The sequence below is a fragment of the Clarias gariepinus genome, chromosome 23, assembly GCF_024256425.1.
Source record: "Clarias gariepinus isolate MV-2021 ecotype Netherlands chromosome 23, CGAR_prim_01v2, whole genome shotgun sequence".
NCBI lineage: Eukaryota > Metazoa > Chordata > Actinopteri > Siluriformes > Clariidae > Clarias > Clarias gariepinus.
Genome location: NC_071122.1, coordinates 25,309,462 through 25,327,772, shown reverse-complemented (window position 1 = coordinate 25,327,772; position 18,311 = coordinate 25,309,462). Strand labels below are relative to the sequence as shown.

At 38.4% G+C, this 18,311-nt stretch overlaps 1 protein-coding gene across 1 annotated transcript; it reads left to right on the top strand.

The window, feature by feature from the left end:
- Positions 1-444: 444 nt before the first annotated feature.
- Positions 445-17,714, top strand: LOC128511311 (myosin heavy chain, fast skeletal muscle-like). Its single transcript, XM_053484101.1, has 39 exons — positions 445-657; positions 757-900; positions 996-1,152; positions 1,250-1,277; positions 1,395-1,506; positions 1,585-1,677; positions 1,776-1,839; positions 1,926-2,024; positions 2,117-2,220; positions 2,310-2,448; positions 2,546-2,664; positions 2,764-2,913; positions 2,993-3,163; positions 10,645-10,951; positions 11,304-11,371; positions 11,581-11,668; positions 11,768-11,885; positions 11,970-12,093; positions 12,361-12,497; positions 12,635-12,890; positions 12,965-13,207; positions 13,292-13,468; positions 13,560-13,705; positions 13,790-13,880; positions 13,961-14,350; positions 14,446-14,572; positions 14,637-14,755; positions 14,853-15,049; positions 15,145-15,328; positions 15,409-15,574; positions 15,658-15,782; positions 15,872-16,180; positions 16,257-16,460; positions 16,575-16,700; positions 16,794-16,964; positions 17,048-17,152; positions 17,238-17,333; positions 17,446-17,577; positions 17,685-17,714. Exons 1-39 carry the CDS (start codon positions 457-459, stop codon positions 17,697-17,699), a joined length of 5,802 nt encoding a protein of 1,933 aa, XP_053340076.1. The 5' UTR covers positions 445-456; the 3' UTR covers positions 17,700-17,714.
- Positions 17,715-18,311: the final 597 nt, after the last annotated feature.

The following is an 18,311-nucleotide window of genomic DNA, read 5'->3' as shown; positions in this document are numbered from 1 at the left end:
AGTAATACTGATATTTACTTCTTTGTTTTGTGTGTTCCCAATCTGCCAGCCAATCTACCATCTGCCAATTTCTCCACTTGACATCAAACAAGGTAAAGTGTTAACTATAATAATGGTAACAAAAACAAACGCATGATAATTGTATTTATTTACTATGCATCTTGTTAGGCTATGTAAAAAAAAAATTGCGAAATCTCTTAGAAAGGAAGAGTGATGAAGTTAAATGAAGTTAAAATAGTTGTATGTGATGAAGTTAAAATAGTTGTATTGTAAGGAGTCGACTCCAACAACAAATGAAAAGTGAGTTAAAAGGTTAACAAATTATCCCAGCATGAGTCTTGCAGCACATAATTATATATGACAAAAAAACATTCATAAATTGAAACAACGAAATGGCCTTATCCAAAGTAAAATAAGGTACATGTTTATTATTTGACTCCACAGTAACCTGCCATCATGGGAGATGGTGAGATGGAGTGTTTCGGCCCGGCGGCCATCTACCTCCGGAAACCAGATAGAGAGAGGATTGAAGCTCAGAACAGGCCTTTTGATGCCAAGACAGCAGTCTTTGTGGCTGAACCTAAGGAGATGTATCTCAAAGGTACACTGAAGAGTAAAGAGGGTGGCAAAGCCACTGTCGAAACTCTGGATCACCAAGTAAGTGAAAAGATTGTGACTAATCTAATAGTGCCGGGATCCTAACAATTAACCTAGATAACTAACCATTTGAATGTTTTTCATCACTTTATTTTATAGACTCTCACAGTTAAGGAGGATGACGTCTATCCCATGAATCCTCCCAAATTTGACAAGATTGAGGACATGGCCATGATGACCCACCTCAATGAACCCTGTGTGCTGTATAACCTCAAAGAGCGCTACGCAGCATGGATGATCTACGTAAGACTAACCAAGACCTAATCTGTTATGAAGAAGAAATATAAGAGACTGCAGTAATATAAACTTATCAACATTTAATTTCACTCTCCCTTCAGACCTACTCAGGGTTGTTCTGCGTCACTGTGAACCCCTACAAGTGGCTCCCAGTGTACGACGCTATCGTTGTTCAAGGATACAGAGGCAAGAAGAGAATTGAAGCTCCACCTCACATCTTCTCAATCTCTGATAACGCCTATCAGTTCATGCACACTGGTATGATGTTCTTATTATATTTCGAAATGTTCCATTTACTTTATACATAGCTGATTGCATTATATAAAATGTTTAATCTCTTCTGTTATTCCTTTAGATCGTGAGAACCAGTCAGTCCTGATCACGTAAGTCAAAACCTCTTTCAAAAGTATAATTCCGTAATAATGAGGAATATTTATCTCTAGATACATGCACTTGTGTTGAACAGTTGTTCATGCTGGACTCTCCTGTTCTACCTCCAGTGGAGAATCTGGTGCAGGAAAGACTGTGAACACAAAACGTGTCATTCAGTACTTTGCCATGGTTGCTATGGCTACACAGAAGAAGGCAGAGCCTGTTGCTGGCAAAATGCAGGTAAGAGAATTATTATTACTGCTATATAACAGAATTAGACATCAGACTCTTCATTAAAACACCTGCAATCATCACCAGGGGTCACTGGAAGACCAAATTATTGCAGCCAACCCCCTGCTGGAGGCTTATGGTAATGCCAAGACTGTGAGAAATGACAACTCCTCTCGTTTTGTAAGTAATCCTAGATTGCATGACTATTGCAGCCAATATGTTACAAGATTATGAATGTTAAAGTTAAACAGTAATTTAACCATCTTTTAACTTTATAGGGTAAATTTATCAGAATTCATTTTGGACAAACTGGAAAGTTGGCCTCAGCTGATATTGAAACTTGTAAGTTCCATGATTCTTTTTTTCCCTCCTAAAACAAAACAAAAAAATACATGCAAGCATTTAAGTATTTATCTTAATGTGACCAGATCTGCTGGAAAAGTCAAGAGTCACCTTCCAGCTGTCTGCTGAGAGGAGCTACCACATTTTCTACCAGCTCATGACTGGACACAAACCAGAGCTGCTTGGTAAGGAACGTCAAAGTCATCATGTTAAAAAAAACATTTTACTTTGTAAAAACTAAGTAGCCTTAATACAATTTGAATTAATTATCATACAGAGGCACTGCTCATCACCACCAACCCCTATGACTACCCAATGATCAGCCAGGGAGAAATCACAGTCAAGAGCATCAATGATGTGGAGGAGTTCATCGCCACAGATGTAGGAAAAAAAATACTTGTTTGGATTTCATTAAAAAAACTTTTTACTTTAAAGATACACACAAGTAAGCTCTGCTTTTTATCACACAGACGGCTATTGACATTCTCGGCTTCACCGCTGATGAGAAAATTAACATCTACAAGCTGACCGGTGCTGTGATGCATCATGGCAACATGAAGTTCAAGCAGAAGCAGAGGGAGGAGCAGGCTGAGCCTGATGGCACTGAGGGTATGAATACAATTACAAGATATATCTAGTCTATCAATATATAAAGTACTAGATGTGTGCCATTCCAGATTATTAAGACAATCTTTTTTCACTTCAGTTGCTGATAAAATCGCCTACCTTCTGGGCCTGAACTCAGCTGACATGCTGAAAGCTTTGTGCTACCCCAGAGTCAAAGTCGGAAATGAGTTTGTGACCAAAGGCCAGACTGTACCTCAGGTAATGTCTTATTATTCAGCCATTAAAAGTGAGAATAGAGTTTTGTTTATAGAGAAAGAAACTGCAGGATAATATCAATAAAACTTTTGCATTCTTCAGGTGAACAATTCTGTATCGGCTCTCTGCAAGTCCATCTATGAGAAAATGTTCTTGTGGATGGTCGTCCGTATCAACGAGATGTTGGACACAAAACAACAAAGACAGTACTTTATTGGTGTGCTGGACATCGCTGGATTTGAGATCTTTGATGTAAATAATTTTTATTCTTCATGATTTTGTGGATTGCAGTAGTTTTGGCAATGTATAATGTACTGATCTCCTGTAACAGTTCAACAGCTTGGAGCAGCTCTGCATTAACTTCACAAATGAGAAACTGCAACAGTTTTTCAACCACCACATGTTCGTGCTGGAACAAGAGGAATACAAAAAAGAAGGTATTGAATGGGAGTTTATTGACTTCGGTATGGACTTGGCTGCCTGCATTGAGCTTATTGAGAAGGTAAGCTGCTGTGGTGTCAGCGAAACCATCTACATTTTTTTCTTCAAATTGATTGTATTAAACAATTACAATGTGCAAATATCAAGAAAAACAGTAAAATATATAATTTGTTCATGAAAAAAAAAAAAATTCCCCGTTTAGAACACAACCAAATAACACACACGCATACGCACATCTCAACTGGCTTAGACAGATTTCACACAGCCTTGTTTTGAAAAAGTTTACTCTGTGCAAAACATTACATTGAATAAGACTGAGGGGTTGGAGGAAGTGCTGCAGCGTATCCTGTCTATAATCTCCCATCACTTCTTTCTCAAAAGCAATCCAAACTCCTGGGTTAAAATGATATATCTCTGAAATCGCACCTTGCTGATATGAATTAAACAAGACCAGGCTTTCCCAGGGCTGCTTAGGAGTTCTGGAAAGAAAACTGGGAAAACGTTTGGATGCAAAGTTGCAAACTTGAAGGTGACGAAAGAAATGAGCTGCTGGGAGCTCATACTCCAAGAAAAGACTAGCAAAGACTCCATCTTTATACAGATTATGAAAATGTTTAATGCCTTTGTCATGCCATAAAGAAATGCTAAATCTAGAAGTGATTGAGAAAACAATTTCTATCAAGCAAAAGCCCCAGTGCTGACACAGTCACAAATTTAACAGATATTAAGCACTAGAAGCGCCGCGCCAGTGTCACCTACTTATAACGCGGTTCAGCGGTCATTTGACCGCCTGTTGTTTTGAATGGGAAGCTGGTGCTGACACACAATGATCGCTAGATGGCGCTTTCACCCAAAGCAAATAGTTTAGCTCCAAGATCAACTTGCACTTGGACAATGCGCCATTCATTCCCGCGTTGATAATCAGCGGTATCTTTTTTCATATTCAACTGAGAAAACCTACTACAGAGTCTCTAAGGGGACAAAGGAAAAGGGAAAAAACGGCAGAAAAAAACAAGTCATGTTTTGCATTATAACCCAAAGTTTTTGGCATGACTTTTTTTGCCGTTTTTTCTCCTCCTTTGTCCATCTAGGGGCTTCGTACTATAACAAAAAGGAAAGCTCTACTTAATTTTATATCGTATGGAGAAAATTTATTCGTTTGTTCATTCTATTTGAAGCTTCTGAACGTCTCGGGTGGTGCAGGAGCAGCGATTTAGTTCTGAACTCGCTTCCGTGAAATTATCGCTAAAACAATATTGAATTTGAATAAATCAGATCTACCACAGCAGATAATAAACTATGCTATGTCATAACCGAAGCAAACACCACGATTATGCCTCGTTTCGTTCAGTGTTGCTAGGCAACGGACCACGCGCCTAATCGGCGGGAACGTGGTTCACTTTGCCGCGGTGTATTATAAACCTGCGGGATGTTTTACTGCTTATGTTCATGTAATAAAAGCGAGTGAAATGTGGAAGTGATGTGTGGCCACTGAATGAGAACTAAACTATACAAAGATTTTGGTAACTACACTGAGTGTAACATCTGCATAGTGACACTGAACAACTTCACTTTTCTGTTTACCTCTGAGAAAAAAAAAACTGTATTTTGTTTGTTTATATTCGGAGTAACACCTTCCAACCACCTCTCATAGTCTATTGTTAGTTTTAGTGATTTGGCAGAAACTAATTATCACTACATAAGTACCCCAACACCATTGATCATGAGTTTCAGCTGAAACTAATTCTATACATGCAACAGAAAATGTAGATACAGATTCCAAATGTATAAAGATGCGTGTGTGTATGTGTGTGTGTGTGTCACTGAACACGGCAAGAGGGGCAGCGCCCCCTCAACTAAACGTCTGCACATGTTAATTTATTCCTAAAATTAATATATTACAAGTTGATAAACTGATCTGCTGGAGCAGAAAAATCCACTAAAAAGGGACACTACACAATTTGTTATTAGATGTCCCTCATGTCTCTGTCCCTCTGCAGTGCGTATTCATTCACAGGCTGCAGCGCACGCACACACACACATACACCTTCCCTGAAGCAGTTGCAGCGTTTTTTCAGTTACAACAAGCACAGCGATGAGTATAATACAATAAGGTAACAGTTTGGTCTGTGTAGTTAGTGCTCTTGTATAGAATAAATAAATAAATGAATGAATAACACTCCAACCACCTCTCAAGAGAGTGAAAATGCAAAAATACTTGCAAAACATCAGCATACATTGGAGGGAACTTCTGAGGTGGTCAGTGATTGATGGCACGGTCGTTCGGAGGGGGTTGTGATCACACCTACAGTCCTTTTGTTCTAAGCTGTCGGTCAAATATCTCTCCACTTGAAATGGAAGCACAAAATTGAGGGGCAACATGCAAGGGATTTCAGCATCTCGACGCACAGTATAAGCTGTTTATAAAGAAGACACTGTTTGTTTATGCAGTTGATTTACCAGAAAGGACTTTTCAGTTTTTTGTGTGCTAAACTAAACTTCAGGGTCAAGTAATTATATATATATATATATATATATATATATATATATATATATATATATATATATATATATATATATATATATATATATATATATATATATATATAAGTAATTTTATTTGAAAAGTGTATATTGTAGCGTTTTTACGCCGGAAAGGATGGTGGAGAGACGAGTGAGCTTATTTGCTGCCCAATGCAATGGCTAGGAGTACTTTATTAGGCACACAGCCGGTATGGCATGAGCAGCACCTTCACTCAGGAGCCTACATCCAATTCAGCGTCAGCGTGAGCACATTTCACACGTCACACCCCCCCACACACACAAACAGGGCCGAAGCCACTCACCCAAGCACCCTTCCCCATCATGGTGAGGACACCGACATCCCTGCAAGGCATGCTGGTCGTCAGCCGCCGCCCCGCCCACGCCACAACATATATATATATATATATATATATAGGGAAAGATTAAGAAACACACTGAAGCGGAATCTGAACGAAACAATGTTGATAAGTTCAAGCTTAGATTAATATATAAACTGCTTCAAAGTCTTTTCACTCCGTGACCGCTGAGTGTGGATACAGACCAAATATATATATATATATATATATATATATATATATATATATATATATATATATATATATATATATAGAGAGAGAGAGAGAGAGAGAGAGAGAGAGAGAGAGCATCTTTATACATTTGGAATCTCCATCTACATTTTCTGTTGCATGTATAGAATTAGTTTCAGCTGAAACTCATGATCAATGGTGTTGGGGTACTTATGTAGTGATAATTAGTTTCTGCCAAATTACTAAAACTAACAATAGACTATGAGAGGTGGTTGGACTCTGAATATAAACAAACAAAATACAGCTTTTTTTTTCTCAGAGGTAAACGGAAAAAATGTGAAGTTGTTCAGCTGTTTAGTGTCACTATGTCATAAACAGTGAAACAACGTGGACTCATCGCTGTGCTTGTTGTAACTGAAAAAATCTGCAACTGCTTCAAAGTCTTTTCACTCTGTGACCGCTGAAATCCGACACGGCACCACGTTAGGCTACGTCTTGATTCTGTGGCTCAGTAAATATTAGAGAAATATTTAACTTTATTAACTTAAGAAAATCTCTGAAAATCTTACTTGATTGTTTGAATTAAACTTACCAAAATAATTTAGAAAAATTCAATAAAAGCCAATGTCATGTATGTATTTGTGGTTGTATGGACTATTTTATAAAGGTTTAGAGGAAATAAAAAAAAAGTAAAATTACTCATAAATAAAAAGTTAATTTATAAATATTGTTATTTTTAATGTTTAATGTTAACTTATTTCTACTCAGTTTTTATTGATTAATGTACCAGATGCAGTTACTCAGATTTACTATATTTTTTATAGTGTATCTATCCTCCATCTGTTTGCATCTGTAAATTTCTTCTAGTAGACGGAGTGGACTATTTTCTTTAGCGGAAGCAATACAATCAGGCTTAAATCATTAAACTCCCTTTTAATATTTTGTGTCAAAATAATTATTTATTTGGTAGGTAGCCATGTAATAAGCGGGATAATATATAGCGATTATCCCTTACACATTAGCTAGTCTAGTAGCTTAACTTTTGGTTAAACTTTTTTTGTTAAATTTTTGTCCTTGGCTAATCAGCGGTAAATTCGAGCCTTATTCGAGGAACTGGTAGTTTAATCTTTTGTTCATCACCAGCTCCACTTCGCTTTGCGTGGGTGGGTGGGTGGAGGGGTATGTTCGCTTCAGAACTCCTGACCTGATATTTAGATATACTATTTTTCAATAAATATATTTGTTTGACAGAAGGGCTGTGCGCAAACAGAAATATATATTATAAAAAAAAAAAGCACCCCAGAAAAAGGGCACTTTCTCTCCAGGAATAAAAAGGGCAGGTGCTCAAGCCCCCTTTGATCTCTATGTGTGCACGTGCCTGAAGGTGTGTGTGTGTGTGCGCGCGCGCGCCTACTTCTTGTACTTTTATAAACATTCTAAATTTAAACAAACAAAATACAGTTTTTTTTCTCAGAGGTAAACGAAAAAGTGAAGTTGTTCAGCTGTTTAGTGTCACTACGCTGATGTTACACTCAGTATAGTTACCAAAATCTTTGTATAGTTTAGTTCTCATTCAGTGGCCACACATCACTTTCACATTTCACTCGCTTTTATTACATGAGCATAAGCAGTGAAACATTCCGCAGGTTTATAATACACCGTGGCAAAGTGAACCACGTTCCCGCCGATTAGGCGCGTGGTTCGTTGCCTAGCAACACTGAACGAAACGAGGCATAATCATGGTGTTTGCTTCGGTTATGACATAGCATAGTTTATTATCTGCTGTGGTAGATCTGTTTTATTCAAATTCAATAATGAGGCTTTATATCCTCAGGAGGGGTCATTACATATGTAATATGTAAAACAGATTTTGTTTTAGAGATCATTGTTTTAGATGATCACAGATGTTTTAGAGATCATTTCACGGAAGCTTCTAACAGAATAAACAAACTAATGAATTTTCTTAAAACGTTATAAAATTAAGTAAAGCGAAATCCCCTAAATGTCCTTATAAAATATCGCTGATTATCAACGCCAGAATTAATGGCGAATTGTCGATATTTCACGGAAGCGCATATATATATATAAACTGCATATATGAAATGAAACCTGAGATACTGTAGTTACATATATGCACTGAATGACGCATAGATAGTTGGCGCGATCCCTTGCGCCATCTGCTGAGAGAAATGAGAATCGCAGGTTGGAGAAGGGAGGAAACGGCATGACCGGTGCGCAGTTGTCAGCGATTTCACGTAAATAAGAGCAAAATAGCTTTATACTGGCTTTTACTGGTTACTTGCGGTCAAATGACCGCTGCTCGGCGCTTCTAGTGTTACCTGGGTTTTATTGGAATGGAAGTGTAAAGTAGAGCTGATACAGATGATGACCGAAGTCTAATTTACACCAAAAGCGTCCACATGAATTAATCCAGAAACTATTTGGAAACGTACAGTCCAATACTATATTTAAAAACTAGAGAGGTACATTTTCTGAAGAAAATGTGAAGTGGTGCTTGCCGTGGCAAGTTAATGTCATGCTAGCAACATGCTAAGCACTCTAGCATCATCTTAGTGAAATTTTCATGATGTTGCTAGCATCATGCTAATCAGGTTAACACCAAGCTAGCAACATGCTAATATAGGTAGCATCATGCTAGGTACATGCTAATCATTTTAAGAGCAAAATGCTTATATAGTTAGCATAATGCTAGCAACATAATAATATAGTTAGCATAATGCTAGCAACATGCTAATCAGCTAAATGACACACTAACATCATGCTAATCACAGTAGCATCATGCGGAGTATTAGCGGAATGCCATTATAGTTAGCATAATGCTAGTGACATGCTAATAATATTAGCATAATGCTAGAGATATGCTAGTATCGTTGCATAATGCTAGTGACATGCTAATATGTTTTGCATCACGCTAGCAACATGCTAATCGTAGTAGCATCATGCTAACAGCCTGCCAAAAAGGTTGCTAAGGAAGCGTGGCTTATGAGCATCTTGATAAATGCGAAAGACGGATTGGTTGCCTGAGTTAAATGAGCCCTCCCCCGTGTCTCTACAACAGTGGGATCCACAGTTAAGTACAGTTTCAAAGTTCCCATGGAAGTTACCATTGTATGTTAATTGCCTCCTGCTGGGGCAGTTTTTGGATAAAGAATAATAAGAACGCTTATGCTATTGCATAGGCACACTTAATAATAATAAGAAGAAGTAGAAGGATAAATACAGACAAATTTGAAAAAATTAGTTTTTGGGGAATTTTGGGAAAACCGTGCGCCGGATCCCTACCAAAATTCATAGCACACGAGCCCGACCGAGCCCACGAAACGGTGTAACATACGTGAGGGGTTGCCCCAAAGCTGTGGAGTGTGATTCGGTCCAAATTTTTTGGTCGAAGAATAATAAGTATGGCTATTGCATAGGCACACTTAATAAGCCTGTGAGATAACAATAGTAGTGCTTTGCTTTGCAAGCACCACCAATTAGGCAGAGCAAAGCCACCGTTGAATCTACATCTCTGTAATAAGTTCCTTATTCAAAATAAGCATATTCCCAAATCCAAGTTTCTTTAATACTTTATATTTTAGAAAATATTCCCACTCGACCCATCATAGGCTTTCTCAGCATCTAATAAAATCACAATTTTAGGGGATACAGATGCTTATTTAAAGTAAATTATATTTAAAAATATATATATATATTTGGTCGCAAATACGGATATAACACATGAGAATAAATCCTCTAGTTGGGGTGCAATTCTTTTATCCAGCACTTTCACATTAACATTTAGCAATGGCAGTGGTCCATAGGACCCACGGAATGTAAAATACTTGCAATTTTTAAGAAGAAAGGCTATTGAGGCTTGGTTGAAAGTAGGTGGTAGTGAGCCCTGGTCTAAGCATTCATTTAACACACCAAGAAGCAGTGGTGCTTCTTGGCTTTTTAAAAATAAAAATCACTGGAACACAATCTGGGATCAGTTGCAGTTGTAATGATATTTGAACCATTCTTTAATTTGTGGTATTAGCCATTAAGCAGCCTCGCTTTAGCTGATGTAAAAACAATCTTCTGGGTTTGTCGCCATATTTATAATAAGTAATAGAGGTTAGTAACAATTTATTTTCCGCTTCTTTTGTTAAAAGAAAAACTTATTCTGAGAATGATCTGGAAGGGATTTGATGTATGACGATGATCGAGTTTGATAATAGCTGATGAAAGTTCATTAAGACGAGTCCTGCAATTTCCATATAAAAAATCAGTATAAAATGATTTGCCCTATAAAATTTATTTTTAGTTTCGAAGTTTAGACCCGGGCAGTTAAACAACAAGAATCCATCAATAGTTAAAAATGAAAAATCTTTGTCTGCTAAATAAAGCATGTTTCCATCAACATTTTCAATAAAATATTCTCACTAACACTGCAGTGATTACTCATAATAATATCTCTCACCAAAAGCCAATGGGCATCTTCTCCATCCTTGAAGAGGAGTGCATGTTCCCCAAGGCTACAGACGTAACCTTCAAGAACAAGCTTCATGACCAGCACCTCGGCAAAAGTAATGTCTTCCAGAAGCCAAAGCCTGCCAAAGGCAAAGCTGAGGCACACTTCTCTCTGGTGCACTACGCCGGCACTGTGGACTACAACATTTCCGGCTGGTTGGACAAGAACAAGGATCCACTGAACGACTCTGTGGTCCAGCTGTACCAGAAATCAGCAAACAAACTCATGTGCCACTTGTATGTAGCCCATGCCGGTGCTGATGGTAAGATGAACACTAATGATTTTAAATTCACTGATAATGGCTGTTGAAAAAAAAATAATAATAATAATAAATATATATATATATATATATATATATATATATATATATATATATATATATATATATATATATATATGTGTGTGTGTGTGTGTGTGTGTGTGTGTGTAAATGTACCAAAATCTGACACATTTAGTTAATTATATAAAGTATAGAAATAGATTGGACTTAAAACTAGACTCTCAAGTCCCAAAATCCCAAGTAATTAATGAATAAAAAGTTTAAAAGTAATCATAAAATAAGAGTATAGTAAGGTGTGAAAAACAATATTTGACTAATTTTAACTTGTCAACAGCTGACACTGGTGGAAAGAAAGGCAAGAAGAAGGGTGGTTCCTTCCAAACTGTGTCTGCTCTCTTCAGGGTGAGAACAACTTAAAAGAAACTATGATCATTTATAAAGTTCAGTGAATACATTCCAGATTACATGCAGATTGCCTTAGTGCATTATGATTATTATTTCTAGGTTAATTATAAACAAACGAGTGAACAGGTTTTAATTATGTAAAATAGCAATCGAATAAAAGTAGGCAAGAAATTTCTTTAACAAAGTCATAAATGTAAAACTCACAGGAAAACTTGGGCAAGCTGATGACCAACTTGAGAAGCACTCACCCTCACTTTGTGCGTTGCTTGATTCCTAATGAGTCCAAGACTCCAGGTGGGTCTTTTATTTTCTAAAGTTTTGATTTATAAATGCATGAAAAAAAGAACTGTAAGAACTTTTACTCACATTTTACCATTAACCGGGAAACCCTAGGGCTGATGGAGAACTTCTTGGTCATCCACCAGCTGAGGTGTAATGGTGTGCTGGAGGGTATCAGAATCTGCAGAAAGGGATTCCCCAGCAGAATCCTCTATGGTGACTTTAAGCAGAGGTACTGTGAATGACTGACCGCAAGAGAAATGAAGAGAGTATATTCATATTTGTTTTGTAATACGTTTCACTTTTCCACTTTCAGATACAAAGTCTTAAATGCCAGTGTCATCCCAGAAGGACAGTTCATTGACAACAAGAAAGCTTCAGAGAAACTCTTGGGCTCAATTGATGTAGATCATACCCAGTACAAGTTTGGACACACCAAGGTAAGTAATTGTCTGATTTAAAAGGAGATACTTACATTTTATGCATAATATATTGCTCAGAAAATTATAGGATAATATATAATATTTGGATAAAAAGTGCAAAAATATCCAAAAACTCAGTGCAACTAGGAATCTAAAGTAATACTGCTTAGTTTTTCTACAAGAACCAGAGCAAATTTAAGGATGGGTTATTATGTACAAAATTTCCTTTGATTTACTTTCTGGGGTACAGACTCAAGTTTCGAATATCTCTAATCAAACTTTCAGGTGTTCTTCAAAGCTGGTCTACTGGGTACTCTTGAAGAGATGCGAGATGAGAAACTGGCAAATCTGGTAACAATGACTCAAGCTTTGTGCCGTGGCTACCTCATGAGGAGAGAGTTTGTTAAGATGATGGAGAGGAGGTGAATTTTGATTTATATATATTCATAACACTAGTAATGCTTATAAAACAGAACTGGATTTCCTTAGATTTGTTTTCTTCAAATGCAATCTGATTATGATAAACGACTCAAACAACTGTAATATGTCTCTTTAACAGGGAGTCCATCTACAGTATTCAATACAACATTCGCTCATTCATGAATGTGAAACATTGGCCATGGATGAAGCTGTACTTCAAGATCAAACCTCTTCTTAAGAGTGCAGAGACTGAGAAGGAAATGGTTGCCATGAAGGAGGACTTTGAGAAAATGAAGGAGGACTTGGCAAAGGCACTGGCCAAGAAGAAAGAACTGGAGGAGAAAATGGTGTCTCTACTACAAGAGAAAAATGATCTGCAACTTCAAGTAACATCTGTAAGTATTTCAAACAGAGATGACAATGTTTAATGGAATTCAGACATTAATTATTATTTTTTTTAAACCAACAGGAAACTGAGAACCTTGCTGATGCTGAGGAAAGGTGTGAGGGGCTCATCAAGAGCAAGATCCAGCTTGAAGCTAAACTCAAAGACATAAATGAGAGACTGGAGGATGAGGAGGAAATCAATGCTGAGCTGACTGCTAAGAAGAGGAAACTGGAGGATGAGTGCTCTGAGCTGAAGAAGGACATTGATGACCTGGAGCTCACCTTGGCCAAAGTGGAAAAAGAGAAGCATGCCACAGAGAACAAGGTTTAACTTAATTAAGTGAAGCATATAGTTTACTTTTATAATAAGAAAATACAAACATAACATTATCACAATGCTCTGTGACAGGTCAAGAACCTCACTGAGGAGATGGCCGCTCAGGATGAGAGCATTGCCAAGCTTACTAAAGAGAAGAAAGCCCTCCAAGAGGCACACCAGCAGACTCTAGATGATCTCCAGGCAGAAGAAGACAAAGTCAACACACTGACCAAAGCAAAAACAAAGCTAGAGCAACAAGTTGATGATGTATGACATGGGTTGTCTGTTTTTAAAAAAATATGTATGTTTGTTATAGATTGTTATAGATTGTAAAAATGTAACATTCTGACATACACAGCTTGAAGGTTCTCTGGAGCAAGAGAAGAAACTCCGTATGGACCTGGAGAGAGCCAAGAGGAAGCTTGAGGGTGACTTAAAACTGGCCCAAGAGTCCATAATGGACCTGGAGAATGACAAGCAGCAGTCTGATGAAAAGATCAAAAAGTAAGTGTAAAAACCTTTTATATATTACCACAGTACAGATGTCTTGAAAAAATATTCTTGTTTTTTCCTGATTTCAAAAAACAGGAAAGACTTTGAAGTAAGTCAGCTTTTGAGCAAAATTGAAGATGAACAGTCCCTGGGTGCTCAGCTGCAGAAGAAGATCAAAGAACTCCAGGTAATTATAAGATTTAAAGCATCTTTAATGTGAAAACAAGGCCATTTGTTCTGACACGACTAACTTTTTTTTAATTTTAGGCACGCATTGAGGAGCTGGAAGAGGAAATTGAGGCTGAACGTGCAGCTCGGGCTAAAGTTGAGAAGCAGAGAGCTGATCTCTCCAGGGAACTTGAGGAGATCAGTGAGAGGCTTGAGGAAGCTGGAGGTGCCACTGCTGCTCAGATTGAGATGAGCAAGAAGCGTGAAGCTGAGTTCCAGAAACTGCGTCGTGATCTGGAAGAGTCCACTCTGCAGCATGAAGCCACGGCTGCTGCACTGCGCAAGAAACAAGCTGATAGTGTTGCTGAGCTTGGAGAGCAGATCGACAACCTTCAGCGTGTCAAACAGAAGCTGGAGAAGGAAAAGAGTGAATATAAAATGGAGATTGATGACCTCTCCAGTAACATGGAAGCTGTTGCCAAAGCAAAGGTATCATAATAGACTTTACTTCTTATAGCAGAGTGCTGAGATAAAGAGTACTGATATAAATTACTGTAGTATTTCTATTTATTATAATGATTTAGGGCAACCTAGAGAAGATGTGCCGCACCCTTGAGGACCAACTGAGTGAACTCAAGACAAAAAGTGATGAGAATGTCCGACAATTGAATGACATTAACACACAGAAGGCAAGATTTCAGACTGAAAATGGTGAGTATTTCGATATAAGATTTTGATGTGTAACATACAGCTAACGCTCAATGATTGGTGACAGGTGAGCTTAGCCGGCAACTGGAAGAGAAAGATGCACTTGTTTCCCAGCTTACAAGAGGAAAACAAGCTTACACTCAGCAGATTGAAGAACTCAAGAGAGTCATTGAGGAGGAAGTGAAGGTAAATAGTAAAAGTAACTATATGAATCTGTCCATACCATTAGTGTGCTTAAATTTATATGGAGTATCACTGTAAACCGAAAATCTCTTTACTTCAGGCCAAGAATGCCCTCGCTCATGCTGTCCAATCAGCTCGTCATGACTGTGATCTGCTCAGAGAGCAGTTTGAGGAAGAGCAGGAGGCCAAGGCTGAGCTTCAGCGTGGAATGTCCAAGGCGAACAGTGAGGTGGCTCAGTGGAGAACCAAATATGAGACTGATGCCATCCAGCGTACTGAGGAGCTTGAAGAGTCCAAGTAAATTCATAACGCAGTGATAAACAGTTGTGTGCAAACAAATAACCCACATCACAGCCACATTTACAATGTATTGCTGATTAACATTCTCACAGGAAAAAGCTTGCTCAGCGTCTACAAGAAGCAGAGGAATCCATTGAAGCTGTGAACTCCAAATGTGCTTCTCTGGAAAAGACCAAGCAGAGACTGCAGGGTGAAGTGGAGGACCTCATGATCGATGTTGAGAGAGCCAATGCCCTGGCTGCAAATCTTGACAAGAAGCAGAGGAACTTTGATAAGGTGAACACCTATTGACAAAAAAATACATCAAACTTTCATGAGCATGATAGTTACATGATCCTTTTTACCGTGACATTTAGGTCTTGGCAGAATGGAAGCAGAAGTATGAGGAAGGCCAGGCTGAATTGGAGGGAGCTCTGAAAGAAGCTCGTTCTCTTAGCACTGAGCTCTTTAAAATGAAGAACTCATATGAGGAAGCTCTTGACCATCTGGAGACTCTGAAAAGGGAGAACAAGAACCTTCAGCGTATGTAAAAAAATATTACATGCAAGTTCTTAGTACCCATAAAATGGAAAACGAACAAACAAGGAAGTTTCTCTGTTCTGCAGAGGAAATCTCTGACCTGACTGAGCAGATTGGGGAGACTGGAAAAACCATCCATGAGCTGGAGAAAGCAAAGAAGACAGTGGAAACTGAGAAATCAGAAATCCAGACTGCTCTCGAAGAAGCTGAGGTAACTATGGAGAACTGCAATGAGCAAAAAAAAAAAAAAGGAAAATTAGATCTACATTACATTGTTTAACATTTAACCTTTTTCTTTAGGGTACACTTGAACATGAAGAGTCTAAGATCCTCCGTATCCAGCTTGAGCTTAACCAGGTTAAGAGTGAGATTGACAGGAAACTGGCTGAGAAAGATGAAGAGATGGAGCAGATCAAGAGAAACAGCCAGAGGGTGATTGAGTCCATGCAGACCACTCTGGATTCTGAGGTAAGAAGCAGGAATGATGCTTTGAGGGTCAAAAAGAAGATGGAGGGAGATCTCAATGAAATGGAGATTCAGCTGAGCCATGCCAACCGTCAGGCTTCTGAGGCCCAGAAACAACTCAGGAATGTTCAAGGACAACTTAAGGTCTGCCTTTCACAACAATAGTTAAAAAAATGCGTTATGATCGTTCTAGTCAAATTGATATAAAATTTCACATCAGGATGCCCAACTGCACCTTGATGAGGCTGTCAGAGGCCAGGAAGACATGAAGGAGCAGGTGGCCATGGTGGAGCGCAGGAATAACCTGATGCTGGCAGAGATTGAAGAGTTGAGAACTGCACTGGAGCAGACAGAGAGAGGACGCAAAGTAGCTGAACAGGAGCTGGTCGATGCCAGTGAGCGTGTGGCACTGCTGCACTCTCAGGTAGGGAGGATCTCCTAGCTGTTGTGACATTGATCTCTATATTTTCTTTAATGTTTTTTTCTTTAATGTATTGTTAATTTTTCTTAAATGTTACTTTGTTACCCCTTTTGACAGAATACCAGCCTAATCAACACCAAGAAAAAGCTTGAGGCTGATCTGGTTCAGGTCCAAGGTGAGGTGGATGACACCATCCAGGAGGCCAGAAATGCTGAAGAAAAGGCCAAGAAAGCAATCACAGATGTAAGTGTTCAAGAAGATAGATTTTTTTCCCCAGTGACCTTTACAAATGCATGTAAACACTGACACCTGACACTTCCATGACTCATACACTAGGCTGCTATGATGGCTGAGGAGTTGAAGAAAGAGCAGGACACCAGTGCTCACCTGGAGAGGATGAAGAAGAACCTTGAGGTTACAGTCAAAGATCTACAGCACCGTCTGGATGAGGCTGAGAGCCTTGCGATGAAGGGTGGAAAGAAGCAGCTCCAGAAACTGGAATCTAGGGTATTTCACAGTCTTTAATCTCGGGACACAGCTAGAAAATCATTTTACTAGAAGGTTTTTTACAAATTAAATGTCTAATCTAGGTGCGTGAACTGGAGAGTGAGGTCGAAGCTGAGCAGAGACGTGGAGCTGAAGCCATTAAAGGAGTCCGTAAATATGAGAGAAGAGTGAAGGAGCTCACCTACCAGGTACTAAATGCATTTGTCAAAATGTAGCACATGTACAGTAGCAACTAAAAATAAGCAAAATATAAATAAAGACCATTCTCTACAGACTGAAGAGGATAAGAAGAACGTGATTAGACTGCAGGACCTTGTGGACAAACTGCAGCTCAAAGTGAAGGCCTACAAGAGGCAGGCTGAGGAAGCTGTAAGTTTACAACCTACACTGGTCATTCATGTAGGGCATTACAACAATCATGGGGATTTTTTTTTTACTTGATTTAAAAAACACTAATTTGGATGTTATTTGGTGATCACAGGAGGAGCAGGCCAACACTCACTTGTCCAGGTACAGAAAAGTGCAGCATGAGATGGAGGAGGCTCAGGAGCGTGCTGACATTGCTGAGTCCCAGGTCAACAAGCTGAGAGTCAAGAGCAGAGAGGCTGGAAAGGTGATTAGTTTTATAATTTATAACATGCTCTTTTTATTTTAAAAAACACCTTTACTTAACAACTTAAAAGAATTCTTGTAATTGAATTTGTTTAATATTTTTCAAAGGGCAAAGAAGAATAAAGTGGAGACCAACCAGGCACCAACAAGCAAGCATAAAATATGACTGACTTGTTTTATTGAAATGTTATTTGAAATAAATCATGCAAATTCAACCATGACTTTAAAACTGTTTTGTGAAAATAAAACATCTGCATAGAAGCAACACTGTTATCCTGTTCCCCAACACAACTAGAATGAACCTACATACAATACATAGACTTGAGACAATGAACTCCTTATAAGAATGTTAAAAAATGGGACACAGGTACTGAAGCTCTCCATGATAACAAAATGATTATGGCCCAGTTCCAGCCCACCTCTACCACCTTGATCTGCCCACAAACTACATGGAATGATGACCCATAAGTAGCCCACTCCTGGGTGCCAAATGTCTGCCTGCATGTCTGAACAATTATTGCATATTTACATATTCTGCAATTTTCAATCAAGAACAAAGTCTAAACAACACTTAAACATCTAAGAACAGTTCAAATAAACCATAATAAAAATTTTCTTATTATGATTTAACAGTGCCACAAGTGGGACAACAGAACCATATCCTTGCCAGAAGTGGTCCACATCCAGATGCTATCTGTGCTAGCTATATCCACACACTCCATTACATGTTGATGC